At 46.7% G+C, this 14369-nt stretch overlaps 1 protein-coding gene across 1 annotated transcript in view; it reads right to left on the bottom strand.

Moving 5' to 3' along the window:
• The window catches only part of FGF5 (fibroblast growth factor 5), a 51097-nt gene extending 40455 nt beyond the window's left edge, over nucleotides 1-10642 (bottom strand). The window contains exon 1 of the mRNA XM_054990389.1: nucleotides 10520-10642. Coding sequence (XP_054846364.1) covers nucleotides 10520-10642 — 123 coding nt within the window. The remainder of the gene's footprint in view (nucleotides 1-10519) is intronic.
• Nucleotides 10643-14369: the final 3727 nt, after the last annotated feature.

Genomic DNA, 14369 nt, shown 5'->3' with positions numbered 1-14369 from the left:
AGACCAGGGCTGCTATGCAGAGGCCGGCAATGACAAAACCACCTCTGTTCGTCTCTTGCCTTGGAAACCCTACCAGGGGTTGCCATAAGTCAATTATGTCTTGGCAGCACTCTCCACCACAAGCAGAAGAGTGCTGGTGAGCTTGAAAGCTTGCACAATGTTTTGTGTCAATTTGGTTGGTCTTAGCAGAAGGTATTTCACGTATTTTGTTCCTTCCTTGCATTTCTTATGACCTCAGTGAGGAAGGGGAGGGTAAAATATTTCCTTTACACCTCTGTCCCAAGTTCCTAGCTTTCCTATACATCACAAAAGTTATTCTTATTTGTGCATTCGAATCGAATCGAATACCTTTATTGGCATAACAGGACATACATATGCACAGTCAGCAATGAGACAAAAAAAAATCCCGTGCCCCGTCACTTAAACCATTCCTCTCCTCTTCAATGCACAATAAAGAAATTTAGCCACAGACCCAGGGTTGTGTGGATAGTAAAAGGCGTGTCTTACTGTCATCCGATTGACCTTCATGATTTTGAAGCAGAAGGTTCTAGATAAACGGCGTGAATATCACAATACAATAAGCAGTACAGGAGAACATGTTCAGTACTTTCTATATCCCTCAAGCCACAGGCACAGTTATTGAAGATGAATAAGTAGAGCAAAGTCTTGGTAAACGTTGAGGAACAGCCTAGAACTGGAGCTACTAAAAGAGTTGGCAACCTTCCTTCCTTGTAGGGTTGCCAGCTCCAAGTTGGGAAATTCCTAGAGACCTAGGGGGCGAAACCTGGAGAAACCTGGAGAAAGAAGGGTTTGGGGAAGGAAAGGACCTTGGCATGGCTTAATTCTATAGAATCCACCCCCCCAAAGTAGCCATTTTCTCCAGGTGAACTGATCTCTGTGGCCTGGAGACCAGTTGTCATTCTGGGGGATCTCCAACTACTACCTGGAGGCTGGCAACCTTCCTTCCTTGCCTTGCAACCTTGGCGGGCCTTCACCTAGATAAGACTACCTAGTCAGTTGTTACAGCATCCCCATGAAAAGTAAGCAGAGTATTTGCTACAAAAATTACTCTGGGAGCAATTCTCCTAAAGAAAAAAATTGGGCGCAAGCCTTCTCTCTGCAGACCAAGTTTCCAAATGGCATCAACTCTGCCCCTCCGATCCTTTATGAGTTTTACAGTGCTATAATTGTGATATGGGAAAAGCTCACGACAGGAGCCCTGGAAACAGATGGGCCTGTCTCAGTTTTAGGATGATACTTGGAGAGGAGACACCCAGCAACCGTTATTGATTGACTATCAGTATGACATTGTTCCTCTAAAATCCTCCATTAGAACAGGGGTCTCCAACCTTTCTGAGCTTGCAGGCACCTCCGTCATTCTGGCACAGGATGGTGGATGCAGCTATAAAACGGTTGCTGCAGGAGGCGGAGCCAACTACAAAATGTAGGGAGTAAAGTGGCACTTAAGTCTTCAACCTTTCAGGCCAAACAAGTGGCCCTTTAAAGCGAACACAGCATTTAAAAACATTTTCTTGCATACACGCAAAATCCGTATCTATATCAAGCTGTCTAAGAAACCTGCATTTGACAGCATCTGTTTTTGTTGTGCAGGCATCTAATTGGCTATCTCCCCTTTGCATGTGCAGAGCAAAATTCCCATTTGGCCCTGCCCGTTTTCTAAGGTCACTTGGCAGGCAACAGGAAAGGTGTTGGTGGGTGCCATGGCACCTGCAGGAACCACAATGGGGACCCCTGAATTAGAAAGTAAGAAAGCTTAGTCTCTGGATGTTCACTAGCCTGGGTGGCAAACGCACCACAACACAACGCAAGGCCTCTTTTTCTCTTTGCTGTTCTTAATTCTACACCTTTTAATTATAGCAATCAGTTTGAGCAAATGGGCTTTGTTTGGCAGGAGACGAGAGAGAAAAGGAGCACCAGGTGTCTGGTTGTGCAGAGAAACACCTGTCTGTAGGAGCCGTAAGTGGTAATAGGGGGACAGTCAAGAGGCGAATTGTAGGATATGTCAGCAGTGCAACGGCGAGGAGGAGACAACACCTGTCGGGGAGTACTGAAGAACCAACAACAGCTTTTTGACATCTGACAGAAAGATGTCAATAAAGGACCACCTTGCCTTCCCCTCCCTGCGGGACCATGCGCGCAACATCTGTTAATGCGGGAATGAGCGCCATCAGATTGAAGACATTCCTTTTGGAAAAGAATAGAGCGGAACGGATTTGAGGATTGCCAGTCATCTAGCGGTTCATGTGCTTCGCGGATTATTACTAGATCCTTTTAAGACAGCTTGGGGAGAAGGGAAGAGGCTGAAAAGCATCAGCTGGAGAAAGCTTGCATTTTGAAAAAAGCCCAAGTCACCCTTTGGGGGGTTTGGGGGAGCCACAAGCTTTAATTGCTGAGATTAATCAGCAGAATTTTAAATTTGCTACATGCCGAATTACTTGGCGGAGGCAGTGCATGGAGATTCCAGTGCCCAAATCCATGAAGAGCTTGTACGGATTTTGATCCTACCTTATATTATAAGAAAATGGCTCCGGAAGGTGCTTTATAATGAGAATGAGACTGTGAACTTTTACCACTGCATGTAGTATGTATTATCTGTTTGCTGTACATATTATCCTGCTCTCACTGCATTGCTTTATATTTACTTAACTCCACTTTTCTGCATTATTTCATGTACATGGCCAATATTCTATGCTTCATTTCAGATTGCTGTAATCCTAGCCCTGTTATGTTGCTTATCAGATGTCTTATCCTATTGTTTGCTTCGCTTTACACTGTGTAATCTGCCTTGAGACACAGTTAGAAAGGCGAGCTATGAATAAAGTAAATAAATAATTTCCCCTTTCCTTCAAGATCCCCAGACAGTTAACTTTATTGATATTTTGTTCTATGCACATTTAATGCGTCATGTTGTCATGTGGTCAGCTGGTTCTCTGGTTAGAAATTAAACGTCTTTAATAAATTGACAGATGGATTTTCGTATTTTTTTCTTATCTCGTACAGCATGTGAGGATCAAGAGACAGGATGAGGGGAAGATGAAGAAATGCAGTGAGAGCAGGATAACATCAACCCTGCATTGTAACCCAGTGGCCCAGGAAGGTGCTTTGAAATGGAAACGAGACTGTGAACTTTACCTCCTCTTCCCCTTTCTCCACTGTGCTGCCTCCACCCAAATCTCCCTCAGGCGTACTGGATGAGGGATACACTTCTGAGTAGCAGGGCCGGCGCGTCCATTGAGGCAGGTCCAGCAGCCGCCTCGAGGTCTGAGGCTCCGGAGAGGGTGCCGGGGACGGGGGCACGCACTGCGGAGCTGGCGGCGGCAGTGCTGGCGGCTGAGCGGGAGGGATGAGAAGCCGCATGCGTGCCGCCCCAGCCACCTGCCGTGCCTGGCGCACAGCTGCTGCAGCCTCCCAGCCCTCCCGCCCCGCGCTGCCGCCACCACCAACACATGCCCCCAGCTGAGCGCAGCAGCTGCGGGCCAAGTGTGGCAGGCATCCAGGGCAGCGCATGGAGCAACCGAGCGGGAGGGTTGGGAGGCCACCTGCGAGCTGTCCCAATCGCTTGCCATGCCAATGAGGCTGGCTGGCAGCGGCATGCTGCGTGATGATGTCACACGCAGTGATTTCATCATGCAGTCCGGGTATGCGGACGCGCGATCTCCACACGCGCGTGCGCGCGCATGGGGGCAGCAACAGATCTGAAACTGCCCCCAGCCTCAGGCGCCAGAAACCCTGGCATCGGCCCTGCTGAGTAGCAGTGTGTGTGAACAAGATTTTGGGATACGGATGGATGGGAAGCTAAATATAAGCAGTCAGTGTGATGAGGCAGCAAAAATGGCAAATTCAGCCTTGGGGTGTATCAACAAAGGCATAACATCCAAATCACAGGATGTCATTGTCCCACTATATACCGCATTGGCCATGCCCCACCTGGAGTATTGCGTGCAGTTCTGGAGGCCACACTTCAAAAAGGATGTGGACAAAGTGGAACGGGGGCAGAGGAGAGCAGCCAGGATGATCAGGGGCCTGAAGACCAAGCCCTACGAGGAAAGGCTGAGGGACCTGAGAATGTTCCGTTTGGAGAAGAGGAGGCTGAGGGGAGACATGATTGCTCTCTTTAAAAAAAATAAATAAATAACCCCCCCAAAGTGGGGTACAGAAAAGGGGGGGTGCAGAAAAGAAAAAAGGGATTATATAACATAGTTATATGGATCAAAGTAATTATATATAACAAGATGTATAAAACAGAAAGTATATCTTCCTAACGTAATCTTCATTACATTTTTAAAGACACTGTCCAACTTCAATAATACTTATGTTTGGATACATTTATACTCAACATTTTAGGTTTCCAATTTAGATTCAGCATTTACAGACAATATATTCAGTATTTATATTCAACATTCAACATGTTAAGTTTCAAATTTCATAGCTAATCTATTTTGCAACTGCATTATTAATTTCAACATTATTGCATATTCAGTATTACATACTTTCACCTCTTCTGCCTGGCCACTAGAACTTTTAACAAATAGATAATATATCTAATAGATAATATACATAATATTTCAAAATACTGTCCTCCTCCCCGAACCCCTGCAGTGCCGAAGGGAGGGAGGGATTAGGCTTAGTAGAGAACAACGCAGACTTCATCACCTACCTATGCCACAAATCTGCAATCAAGTATGGTTTGCCAAATGCAGACCGCTCCTTCCTCCGCCACCTTTTGGGAATTTCTTTGATTTTGCAGAGGGCCTTGTAGATCTTCTACGCCACTTTTTACCAAGGGCAGATGATCACCATCCACCACAGAGATGCTTTCCTGTCCCATACAGACCCTCTAATATGCATCGTTGGTTGATCAGTACATGAACTGACCAAGATTGCAAGTAGAATAAAGACAAGCTTAGGGCGTGTGGGAAAGCGGGGGGAGTAAACAACCTAAAAATTTTCTGTCCCCAAATTTCCCTCTTTAGGGTTCTATAAACTCTTACAACAAGAGCAGGACAGTTTCACCCACCTCCCTGCCTCTCCCCCTTTAACTGCCTGCCAACTGCTCTCAACATTCTGCGTCTCCTAGAGCATGTTCAGTTCCTATCAGACCAGGGTTTGGGGAGGGGGTTCCTATCAGACCATGGTTTGGGGAGAGGGTTCCTATCAGACCAGGGTTTGGGGATGCTTTTTCTTTTGGTCATTTTACAAAATCATATTTTTTTCTGCATATCTGCTGAGTCCTCTGAAAATGTAGGACACCCTCCTGGTCATTGAGTGGCCTGGTTTTGATGCTTTTACAAACAAGGGGGGGAGCCCAATTTACAATTAGGGTTAGTAATTTTTTTTTAAAGGCTGAGCGTTCCTGTAGGTGCTGAGGCATCTAAGCAATGTATTATCAATAAACCACCCCCAGGAGAGGATGTGCCCTGACCTAGAGAGCCCAGGTGAGCCTGATCTCATCAGGTCTCAGAAGCTAAGCAGGGTTGGCCTTGGATAATAATTGGATGGAAGACCTCCAAAGAAGACCAGGGTTGCAGAGGCAGGCCATGGCAAGCCACCTCTGTTAGTCTCTTGCCATAAAAAAACTCCACATATTTTATGTAATTTTATAGTGACCTGTTTGCTGTCTTAGATCTTTGTATGCCATTGAATTTGAATTGAATTGAATTGAATAAAAACTCCACCAGGGGTCGCCATAAGCCAGCTATGACTTGACAGTAATTTCCACCAACATCAGAGGCTGAGTCTAGCATTGTGCATCAGCTGGAGGTGCCAAACCATTGACGAAGGCAGCAGCACCCAATAGGCAGAGCAGGTTAAAATCATAAGACATAGGTCACATTAAGTTCTTCCCTGAGGGACGTGGTTGTTTCACACCAGCCTGGTATCGTGTTATAATTAGGGTCACTAGCATCCCGGTGGGGCTTGCATGTGGGACTCTGTGGCATTGCACCCCGTTGAGGTCCCTCCCTTCCCCAAACCTCGCCCTCCCCAGGCTCCTCCACCCCCAAATCTCCAGGCATTTCTCAACTCTAGCTGCAGCACAAAGGCAGAAGGGAGAAAGCCCTTCCTGCACCTGAAGCCAAAATGAGCTCGGGGCCTTCAGACGCTTCCGAGGCGAAGTGGCAAAACTGTGACTAAGCTGTACGGCTGCTGACTATGGCTGAGGATCACAGACTCAGCTCGCCACAACCCACCCACCTCCAAAGTTGAATGGTTTGAGCCTAGCCTTCTCCCTGGCATGCTAGCTTTCTATGCTTGGGGATATTTGTTCCTGCAGAGGTCCACCCAGACATGTGAACCTGTGTCTCAAATATGAGGTCGTGCGGCCCAGATGTAACTTTTTCCAGCTTCGAGGATAGCTCGGGTCGAGTGCTAGTGATAGCACGGGCCACGCTACCCCGCAGCGATCCCTATCAAACACATGGGCCACCTGCTCCAAAATTTTAGATACCCCGAAACTGTACTTTGGAGAAACTTGGGAAAGGGCCATTGCCCCGGCCAGCTGCCAGGCCGTTGGAGCCTGCTTACCCTTGTCCGACGCTTGAGCGCTCTGAAGGTCGGACACAGAAGTTATGCCTTCCAGGATATTAGAATGTGGATCAAGTTGCACTAGCTTCCTACTGCACCTTTCCCTTGCTGCGGCAGCTGATGGTTTCAGGAAGGGGAGCAGCAAATCCTTGGGTAAATCCTATCCCCGGACAGCCCGACTTAGCCACAGATGCTCACCCCCCCCCCCAGTCTCCTATGCTTGTGCAGTGCGGATGCAGAGTGGTGGAATATGTTCCTCCCTTCCCCAGAATCACGGCTCGCAAAGATTTAGTTATCCATCGACACCTGGTGCATTTAGGATGGCAAAAAGAGGACCTGCCCTTTTAATGCATGCTTAGTAGATGGACTCGTCCTGCAGTTGCTGGGGGGGGGGGTGTTTGTGTCGCGATGGTCCTCCGAACCTTTCAATCTGCAGTTCAGATCTACCCACCACTAGGGGCAGTAGAGCACAGATCTAAAAGATCCTTGTTATAACGCCTAGCAAGAAAACACGAGTTCAAATCCCCAACAGTAATTGTGGAGGGGGCCCACTGTAGCAGGACTGGGTGGTTCCTAGGCAACCCATGGCACTGGGGTCCATAGTAGGCTAGGTAAAGGTCTCAGCTGCACAGGTCCCAGTCTCCCCCAAGAACACACAGGACTCACAAGTTAGTTGGATGACAGATGTTTATTCAACACTTCATACAATCAAGGGTTGCCAGTTCCAGGTTGGGAAATTCCTGGAGATTGGGGGGGGGGAGTGGAGCCTGGGATGGGCAGAGTTTGGGGAGGGGACATCAGTAAGGTATAGTGCCATCGAACCCACTTTCCAAAGTGGCCATTTTCTTCAGGGGAGCTGACCTCTGTTTAGAGATCAGTAGTAATTCTGGAAGATCTCTAGCCCCAAAGTGGAGGCTGGGGACTTTCACCCGACCCTGTCACAGCCCCTCCCCCGATTAATCATAGAGTAGATCTTGTGTATGTGGCAGAGGTAGCTTTAAAGCAATATGTCCATGCTGGTGCTAACAGCTGTGAGCTATCCGCTCATAATGAAAAATAAGGAAGATTCTAGAAGAACGACATAGATGAATCCCGTTCCGGCACACTAATGCTTGGTTCACAGTTGGGGGCCAGGATCGGTTGCTGAACCTTTTTAATGGAAGTATGATGGGGTGATAAGGTGCGATCGTGGCAGAGGGACAAAACGGAGCTTCTCAGAGCATAGCTAGATGTGGATTGTACCCATTCTCTGCACTTGTTGAAAAATATCTCTGCAGCTAGAAAAATCCCAAATGTTAAGAATGCTTCAGCAACTTGGGGTTCCACAGCTCAATTCTGTGTGTTTGTACGTGTGTCACTGAGACTTCACAAATAAGAAGTAAAGTTAAAGCTACACAACATAGTGGCCAAGTTGGAGGTGTGGCTCTTTAAGGGCACTACTGAGGAAAAACCGCATCCCCATAGTTGATTTTGCCTCACTTTCCTTGGCTGCAAGCACAGAAGCTAAAAGAAATGGCCCAACTGCCCTCGCTGAGCCTCTGAGCAAGCCGACCCCCTGCGGATTTGACTATCATCTTGAAAACATGCCAAATTATTTCTGTACCGGAAACAAACAATAATAAACTGCACGTTATTTTAACCATTATGTACCAGTTCTGCTGCCCATTAGGCGCTGCTGTTCTCACTGGCCAGGGATCTTTCTTGGCTCAGTCTAGCTGTACCTCTGAAATCACAGAGGGCTTAAGTATACAGCTGCCCTGCCCTGCGCTTTGGGGTCAAGTAGCAATCCCATTGTCTGGAGAACAGTTGGGACTGACATGGAAGCTCTGCCTAAGGGAAACAGGTTCAGTTCCCCCTGCAAAGCCCGCCTTTGAAATGCTAGACACAGGTTTGCATTTTTCATCACTTTTCTGTGACCCGCAATTCCTGACATTGCTGAGAGTATTTAGAGAGAACAGGAGTCATGGGGGAGGGGGGCTGTTTCATCCCCTCTGACTCCTAACAGGTGCTTTGGGGCTGACTTTCAGGGTGTATAAATCTGGTGCATTAAGTTGTCCACCCTGCTGAAACAAATTAACTGGGTCTTAGATTCAGGTTACCATCACCGGAGACCTCTATGTACCAATCCAGCCTCTGCTGAACTGATGGTTGGCTGTTTCGCCTGAAGCTCCGGCTGCAGAGCTTTGTGGAGTTGAAACAAAACATTCAAGAGAAGGGGGAAGAGATTAGATTGCACAACTCGAGGCTACGAGGAAGGAAACTGTTGGGAAGGGAGATGACAGCCGGCAGCTGCCGCAGGAGCTTGTGGATTCTCCTAGCAATTCAGCAAGGTACTCAGAGCTAGCCACAGCCCCACATGGATCTGCGTTTGCAAACGGAGCCTGGCAAGATGCCAGTTCCAACGCAAAATTTGGCTGGGGCTGCCAGATAGATCAAGATGGGTAGCCGTGTTAGTCTGTCTGTAGCCGTAGAAAAGAGCAAGAGTCCAGTAGCGCCTATAAGACTGGCAAAATTTGTGGTAGGGTATCAGCTTTCATAAGTCACAGCTCACTTGTTCAGATGCCAGATTGGTATCTGAAGAAGTGAGCTGTGACTCACGAAAGCTCATACCCTACCACAAATTTTGTTCGTCTTATTGGCGCTACTGCACTCTTGTTCTGGGGCTGGCAGCTTTTGAGCTATCCCTCACTTTTTCTGTAACAGTGGATTGGTCTGCAGCAGTCAGCAAGTGATCTTTTTTTAAAACCCAGGTCTGCTAAAGCTTGCTCAGGAGTATGGTTGTTGGGGGTTTTCCGGGCTGTATTGCCGTGGTCTTGGCATTGTAGTTCCTGACGTTTCGCCAGCAGCTGTGGCTGGCATCTTCAGAGTATTCAGACCCACCCGAAAAATACAACAGATGCTACGATCAGCAAAAGACAGCAGAGATCCCCTCACCTCTGCAGGAGTATACCGTATACCCTGCAGCTGTGGACAAGTTTACATCGGGACCACAAAGCGTAGCATCCAGACAAGAATAAAAGAACATGAAAGACACTGCAGACTTGGACAGCCTGAAAAATCAGCAGTGGCTGAACATAGCCTAACTCAAACAGGGCACAGTATCTTATTCCAGGACACCAAAATACTGGACAACACTTCCAACTACTTTGTCAGACTGCACAGGGAAGCCATTGAAATTCACAAGCATAAGCAAAACTTCAACAGGAAAGAAGAAACCTTAAGAATGAACAGAGCATGGGCTCCAGTTCTGAAAAACACCAGGCCAACAAAACACTCCACACCCGACAATAGCCCTGCAGAGAAGATTAGCACATCAAGCACCAATCCATATGCAAAAGAACCGCCTCAGGACACAGTGAAGCCTCCCGCCATTAGCATTCCACACCCTGGGAAACTCTTACAGAATGACTCAGCTCAACCCCACCCCTCCTGAGTAGATACAAATGACCTACATCTTTTCCACACTGTGACACTGAGAGATCTCTGTCTTTTGGTGCTACACCTCTGAAGATGCCAGCCACAGCTGCTGGCGAAACGTCAGGAACTACAATGCCAAGACCACGGCAATACAGCCCGGAAAACCCCCAACAACCATCGTTCTCCGGCCGTGAAAGCCTTCGACAATACATTGCTCAGGAGTCTTTGTTAAAAGACTTTGGGAAGTCCAAGTATTTAATGACTACCAGATCATTTTTACCCACGTGCACATTAACCTGCCCAAAGAAGGCTGGTGAGGCAGGGCTCCCTATTGCTGAAATCTCAACAGGCTTCATTCCTTCAGGTGATGAATAATTCTACCTTTAATACTACTGTCTAATAAGTTACTTGGAATGGATATTAGGCTAACTGGTATACAATTTTCTGGATCCCTTCTAGACATATTTTTAAAAATCTGTGTGACAACTCTACACTTCCCTGTCATAGAGCCAAACTACACGAGACAAACTACTTGTGAATGACATGTGTATGGACTTACGTGTCTCCATGTTGCTGTCCTGTACACTCGCCAGCACAGCCAGACTGCACTTGATCCCATGTCCGTGCTGGCACGGGTTTCTTCGGCATGGCACTCCTCCAAGATGTGGGAATGGTATCCCATCATGCACTTCTAGTTTGCACATGCTTAAACCATTCCCTGTTACCATTCTCTGTCCCCTATAACCTGGATGAGGGAAGCAGAAGCCGACAAAGTCGACAGTCTGCAATAACGACTCAATGATAATGACCATGGACATGTGCCAACATGACCACACAGTTTTCCCAGCACGTGCACAGAGCAGAGCTACAGGACACATGCTCACTATGGACAGACTAGACACGGGCAGACACGATGGTAGACACTCGCATAAACTCGTGTATTTCATCTTGTCTAGTTCTGTTCATAGTTGTTGTTGTCTTCTTCTTCTTCCCATCACTGCCTTTCTAGGTAGACTTCTGCCACATCTTCCCCTCCTGGATGTCTGCCTTGTTCTCTGCCTTCTCCCAGCTCTCATATTCTATGAGCTCTTAACACTTTCACATAGACACATGAATCTATCATATGCTGCATCAGACTGTTGGACCATCAAGACCAGTCTTGTCTACTCAGACTGGCAGTGGCTCTCCAGGGTCTCAGGCAGAGGCATTCATATCAGCTACTACCTGATGGATGGTTGTTGTGGATTTTCTGGGCTGTATAGCCGTGGTCTTGGCGTAGTTCCTGACGTTTCGCCAGCAGCTGTGACTGGCATCTTCAGAGGTGTAGCACCAAAAGACAGAGATCTCTCAGTGTCACAGTGTGGAGAAGATGTTGGCAGGTAATTTATATCTACTTAGGAAGGTGGGTTTGGGCTGAGTCATCCTGATTCTAGCTGATTCTAGCTGATACTAGCTGATTCTTTGAACCAGTGATGCTGGGGATTGAACCAGGGAACTTCTGTGGGCAAAGCAGATGTTCTACCACTAAGCCATGGCCCTTGTCGTCTGCACAAGCAAGCACAGCTGCATTAACACAGAACAAAGGGGGGGAGGAATCTCCGAGTTCCACTTTGGCTCAAAATTCAGAAGATGCTCCACAAAGTGGCACTGCCAAGGATTGAACTTGGGACCTTCTACATACAAAGCAGGTGCTCAGCCGCTGAGCCACAGCCCCGCCCCCAGAGAGTGTGCAGTTCTAGCCTGAATCCTACCCTTCCGAGCCATTTCTTTGGCTCTGATCCTGTAAATATTTTGGATCTAACTTTCATCAACTTGAGTCCACAATCCTTCCTCAGCACACGGGAGCACTTCAGCTGCAAAAGTTTCTCAGGTGATTCAACTGCTGGATGAGTTTCATGTTTGTGCGGCCAATGGATTCTCTTCCAGGGACATCTGTAAGCCCTTGAGCATGTGGGCGCTTTTTTTTGTTTTGAATGAAAAATGCTAGGCTATGAGCCCATTACCATTCATATATAAACTTCAAGATTTAGGAAGATATGTTTCAGTGCTCCCCCCGTTCAAGTAAGTATATTTTTAGTTAACAATAACAGGATGCTCAATCCTCACTCTGTCTGGATTGCAATTTGATCACCAACCAACATCCTCTAATGTACAAAAAATGTTCTTTTTTTAGCTTTCGAAGCTGGTTGGAATTGGATCTTAAAGGCATTGCACATGCATGTTATTACAGTGCCGCCCCCTTCTGTCATCTTGTTACATGTTAAAAATATAATAAAAAGAGGTGCTTTGGTCCAGCAAGGCGGGGGAGGGAGTACATGGTTTGCTTCATTCGAATAGCGCCTAGTGTTGCCAACTGTCTAGAGGGAAAAAAAAGTCCTTCCCCTTTAATAGAAGCTGAATGGGATGTTATTTACTAGGTGATGTTATTTTCCTCAATGCCATGAAAAGTTTCAACTGCTCATTTCCACACAGAAATCCTTTGTCCAGCAGGAAAGACATTTTTCTCCGGATCTGTCAGCAACTCTCACTGTGCCCCGTTTTGCCTGCTTGACTATACATTTCTCGATGGGAGGACATGCATCTCACCAGGGGTCATTTCGTAGAAAAAAAGCTGGAGTAACTCATTAGCATAAATTATTTAGCATAACTGATCAGCATATGCCACGCCCCTTGCCATCACCAGAAGTGGTTCATTAGCATGGCTGATTTGCATATGCCACGCCCCCTGACATCACCTATCCTGGCTGTTTTGGACCCAATCCTGGCAAAAAGGGGCTGAAAATGGTCAAAAAGGGGCCCAAAATGGTCAGGATTGGGCCACTGCTGAGTGGGAGAGTGATCCACCACCCGTCAGAGGCCCAATCCGGGCCATTTCGGCCCCAATCCAGGCTGAATTGAGCCCAAAATGGCCGACAGTCAGGTGAGCAGGGCCACCTGACATGTGACCTCTTTGGGGAACTGCCGGAACTGCGTTCCTGTGCGTTCACCCTCAAAAGGAGCCCTGCATCTCACTCACAAACACTTTGTGCATGCACATTCTCACATTGCTTTGCCACAGCTGTTCATCTTCTCCCCCTTCGGTCCACCCAAGGCACCCAACAGGAAAAAAACATAACATAAAAGGTGCTTATTGTGGTTCTGCAGAGAAGCTGTGTGGCTTGTCCTGCTAATAGTCCCATATGGCTTATTGTGTCTGCTAGACCACCGATGTCAAGCAAGCTCGATCACAAAATATTTATCTGCTCTAGCACTGCTGCCTGAGAACTATGAGTTTAGTCTGATACATTCTGAGCATATGCCAACCTGATGAATGTCACCAGCCGATGAACTTTGCCAGATGTGCTGGTGGAAAAGCAGGATGGATGCTCTAATACGGTTTTATTTATGGATGTATTGCACACATTTCTATCTTACATTGTCTCCTCAGACTCAAGGTAGTAACCAATGCTGCAACCAAGATGCGAGAACACACATAATAATAGTCCTATTAACAAAATTAAAACAGATAAAAAGAAACAAATTTCAAAGGACATGATATTTAAAATACACACCAATTCCAATACACAGGCTCAATGACGTATTAGAAATTGTGCATGATTTGTGTGTGATGATGACACCTGCGGCACATGTAATCCTAAAAAGTAAGAGCATATGTGTCAACAGTGGCTACCTGGCCAATGACCGACATGCAGAATACCTATGGTTGCTGACCTCAAAGAGGATAATGAGAAGAGACAGCAATAGAGAACGAAATAAACACTTACAACAATTGCAAAAATATTCTTACTGTTATTGCCTTCCTTAGGAGCAGCAACCGATGCATGTCTAAGTGTAGTTTGAATGGGAGTTTCTGAATATTGAAAATAACGTCGGTGAGATAACCATCTTTGAAAAAGACCCTGAAACGGGAGCCCCCAAATGAACCGGTCTGCCCGTTAGATAGTATAAATTCCAACCTGCATGCACTTGGACCTATACTTGAAGTTGGATCCTATGAACTTTTTGAGTGATCCTAAGGAATACTAATGGACTTTAAAAGTATCAACTGTTTATAGGTAGTATCACCATTGCTTTGCACAAGCACTTTATGTATCGGTCTGTACATGAAGACTGTGTGTACTGATATGTATTGAATGGCAAATTGAACTGTGCAATAACAATAAGAATATTTTTGCAATTGTTATAAGTGTTTATTTCGTTTATTTCATTAGGTTCTCTTGATTATTGTTCTCTATTGAGACCTTAAAGAGGAGCCTGGAGACATCCTGGAATTACAACTGATCTCCAGACAACAGAGATCAGTTCCTTTGGAGAAAATGGCTGGTTTGGAATGTGGACTGTGTGGCTTTACACCCCACTGAGGTCTTTCCCTCGCCAAAACCCTGCCCCCCCCAATGCTCCAGGAATTT

The sequence above is a fragment of the Eublepharis macularius genome, chromosome 10 (genome assembly GCF_028583425.1).
Source record: "Eublepharis macularius isolate TG4126 chromosome 10, MPM_Emac_v1.0, whole genome shotgun sequence".
In the NCBI taxonomy this organism is placed as follows: domain Eukaryota; kingdom Metazoa; phylum Chordata; class Lepidosauria; order Squamata; family Eublepharidae; genus Eublepharis; species Eublepharis macularius.
This window is presented reverse-complemented; position numbering and strand designations above follow the sequence as displayed.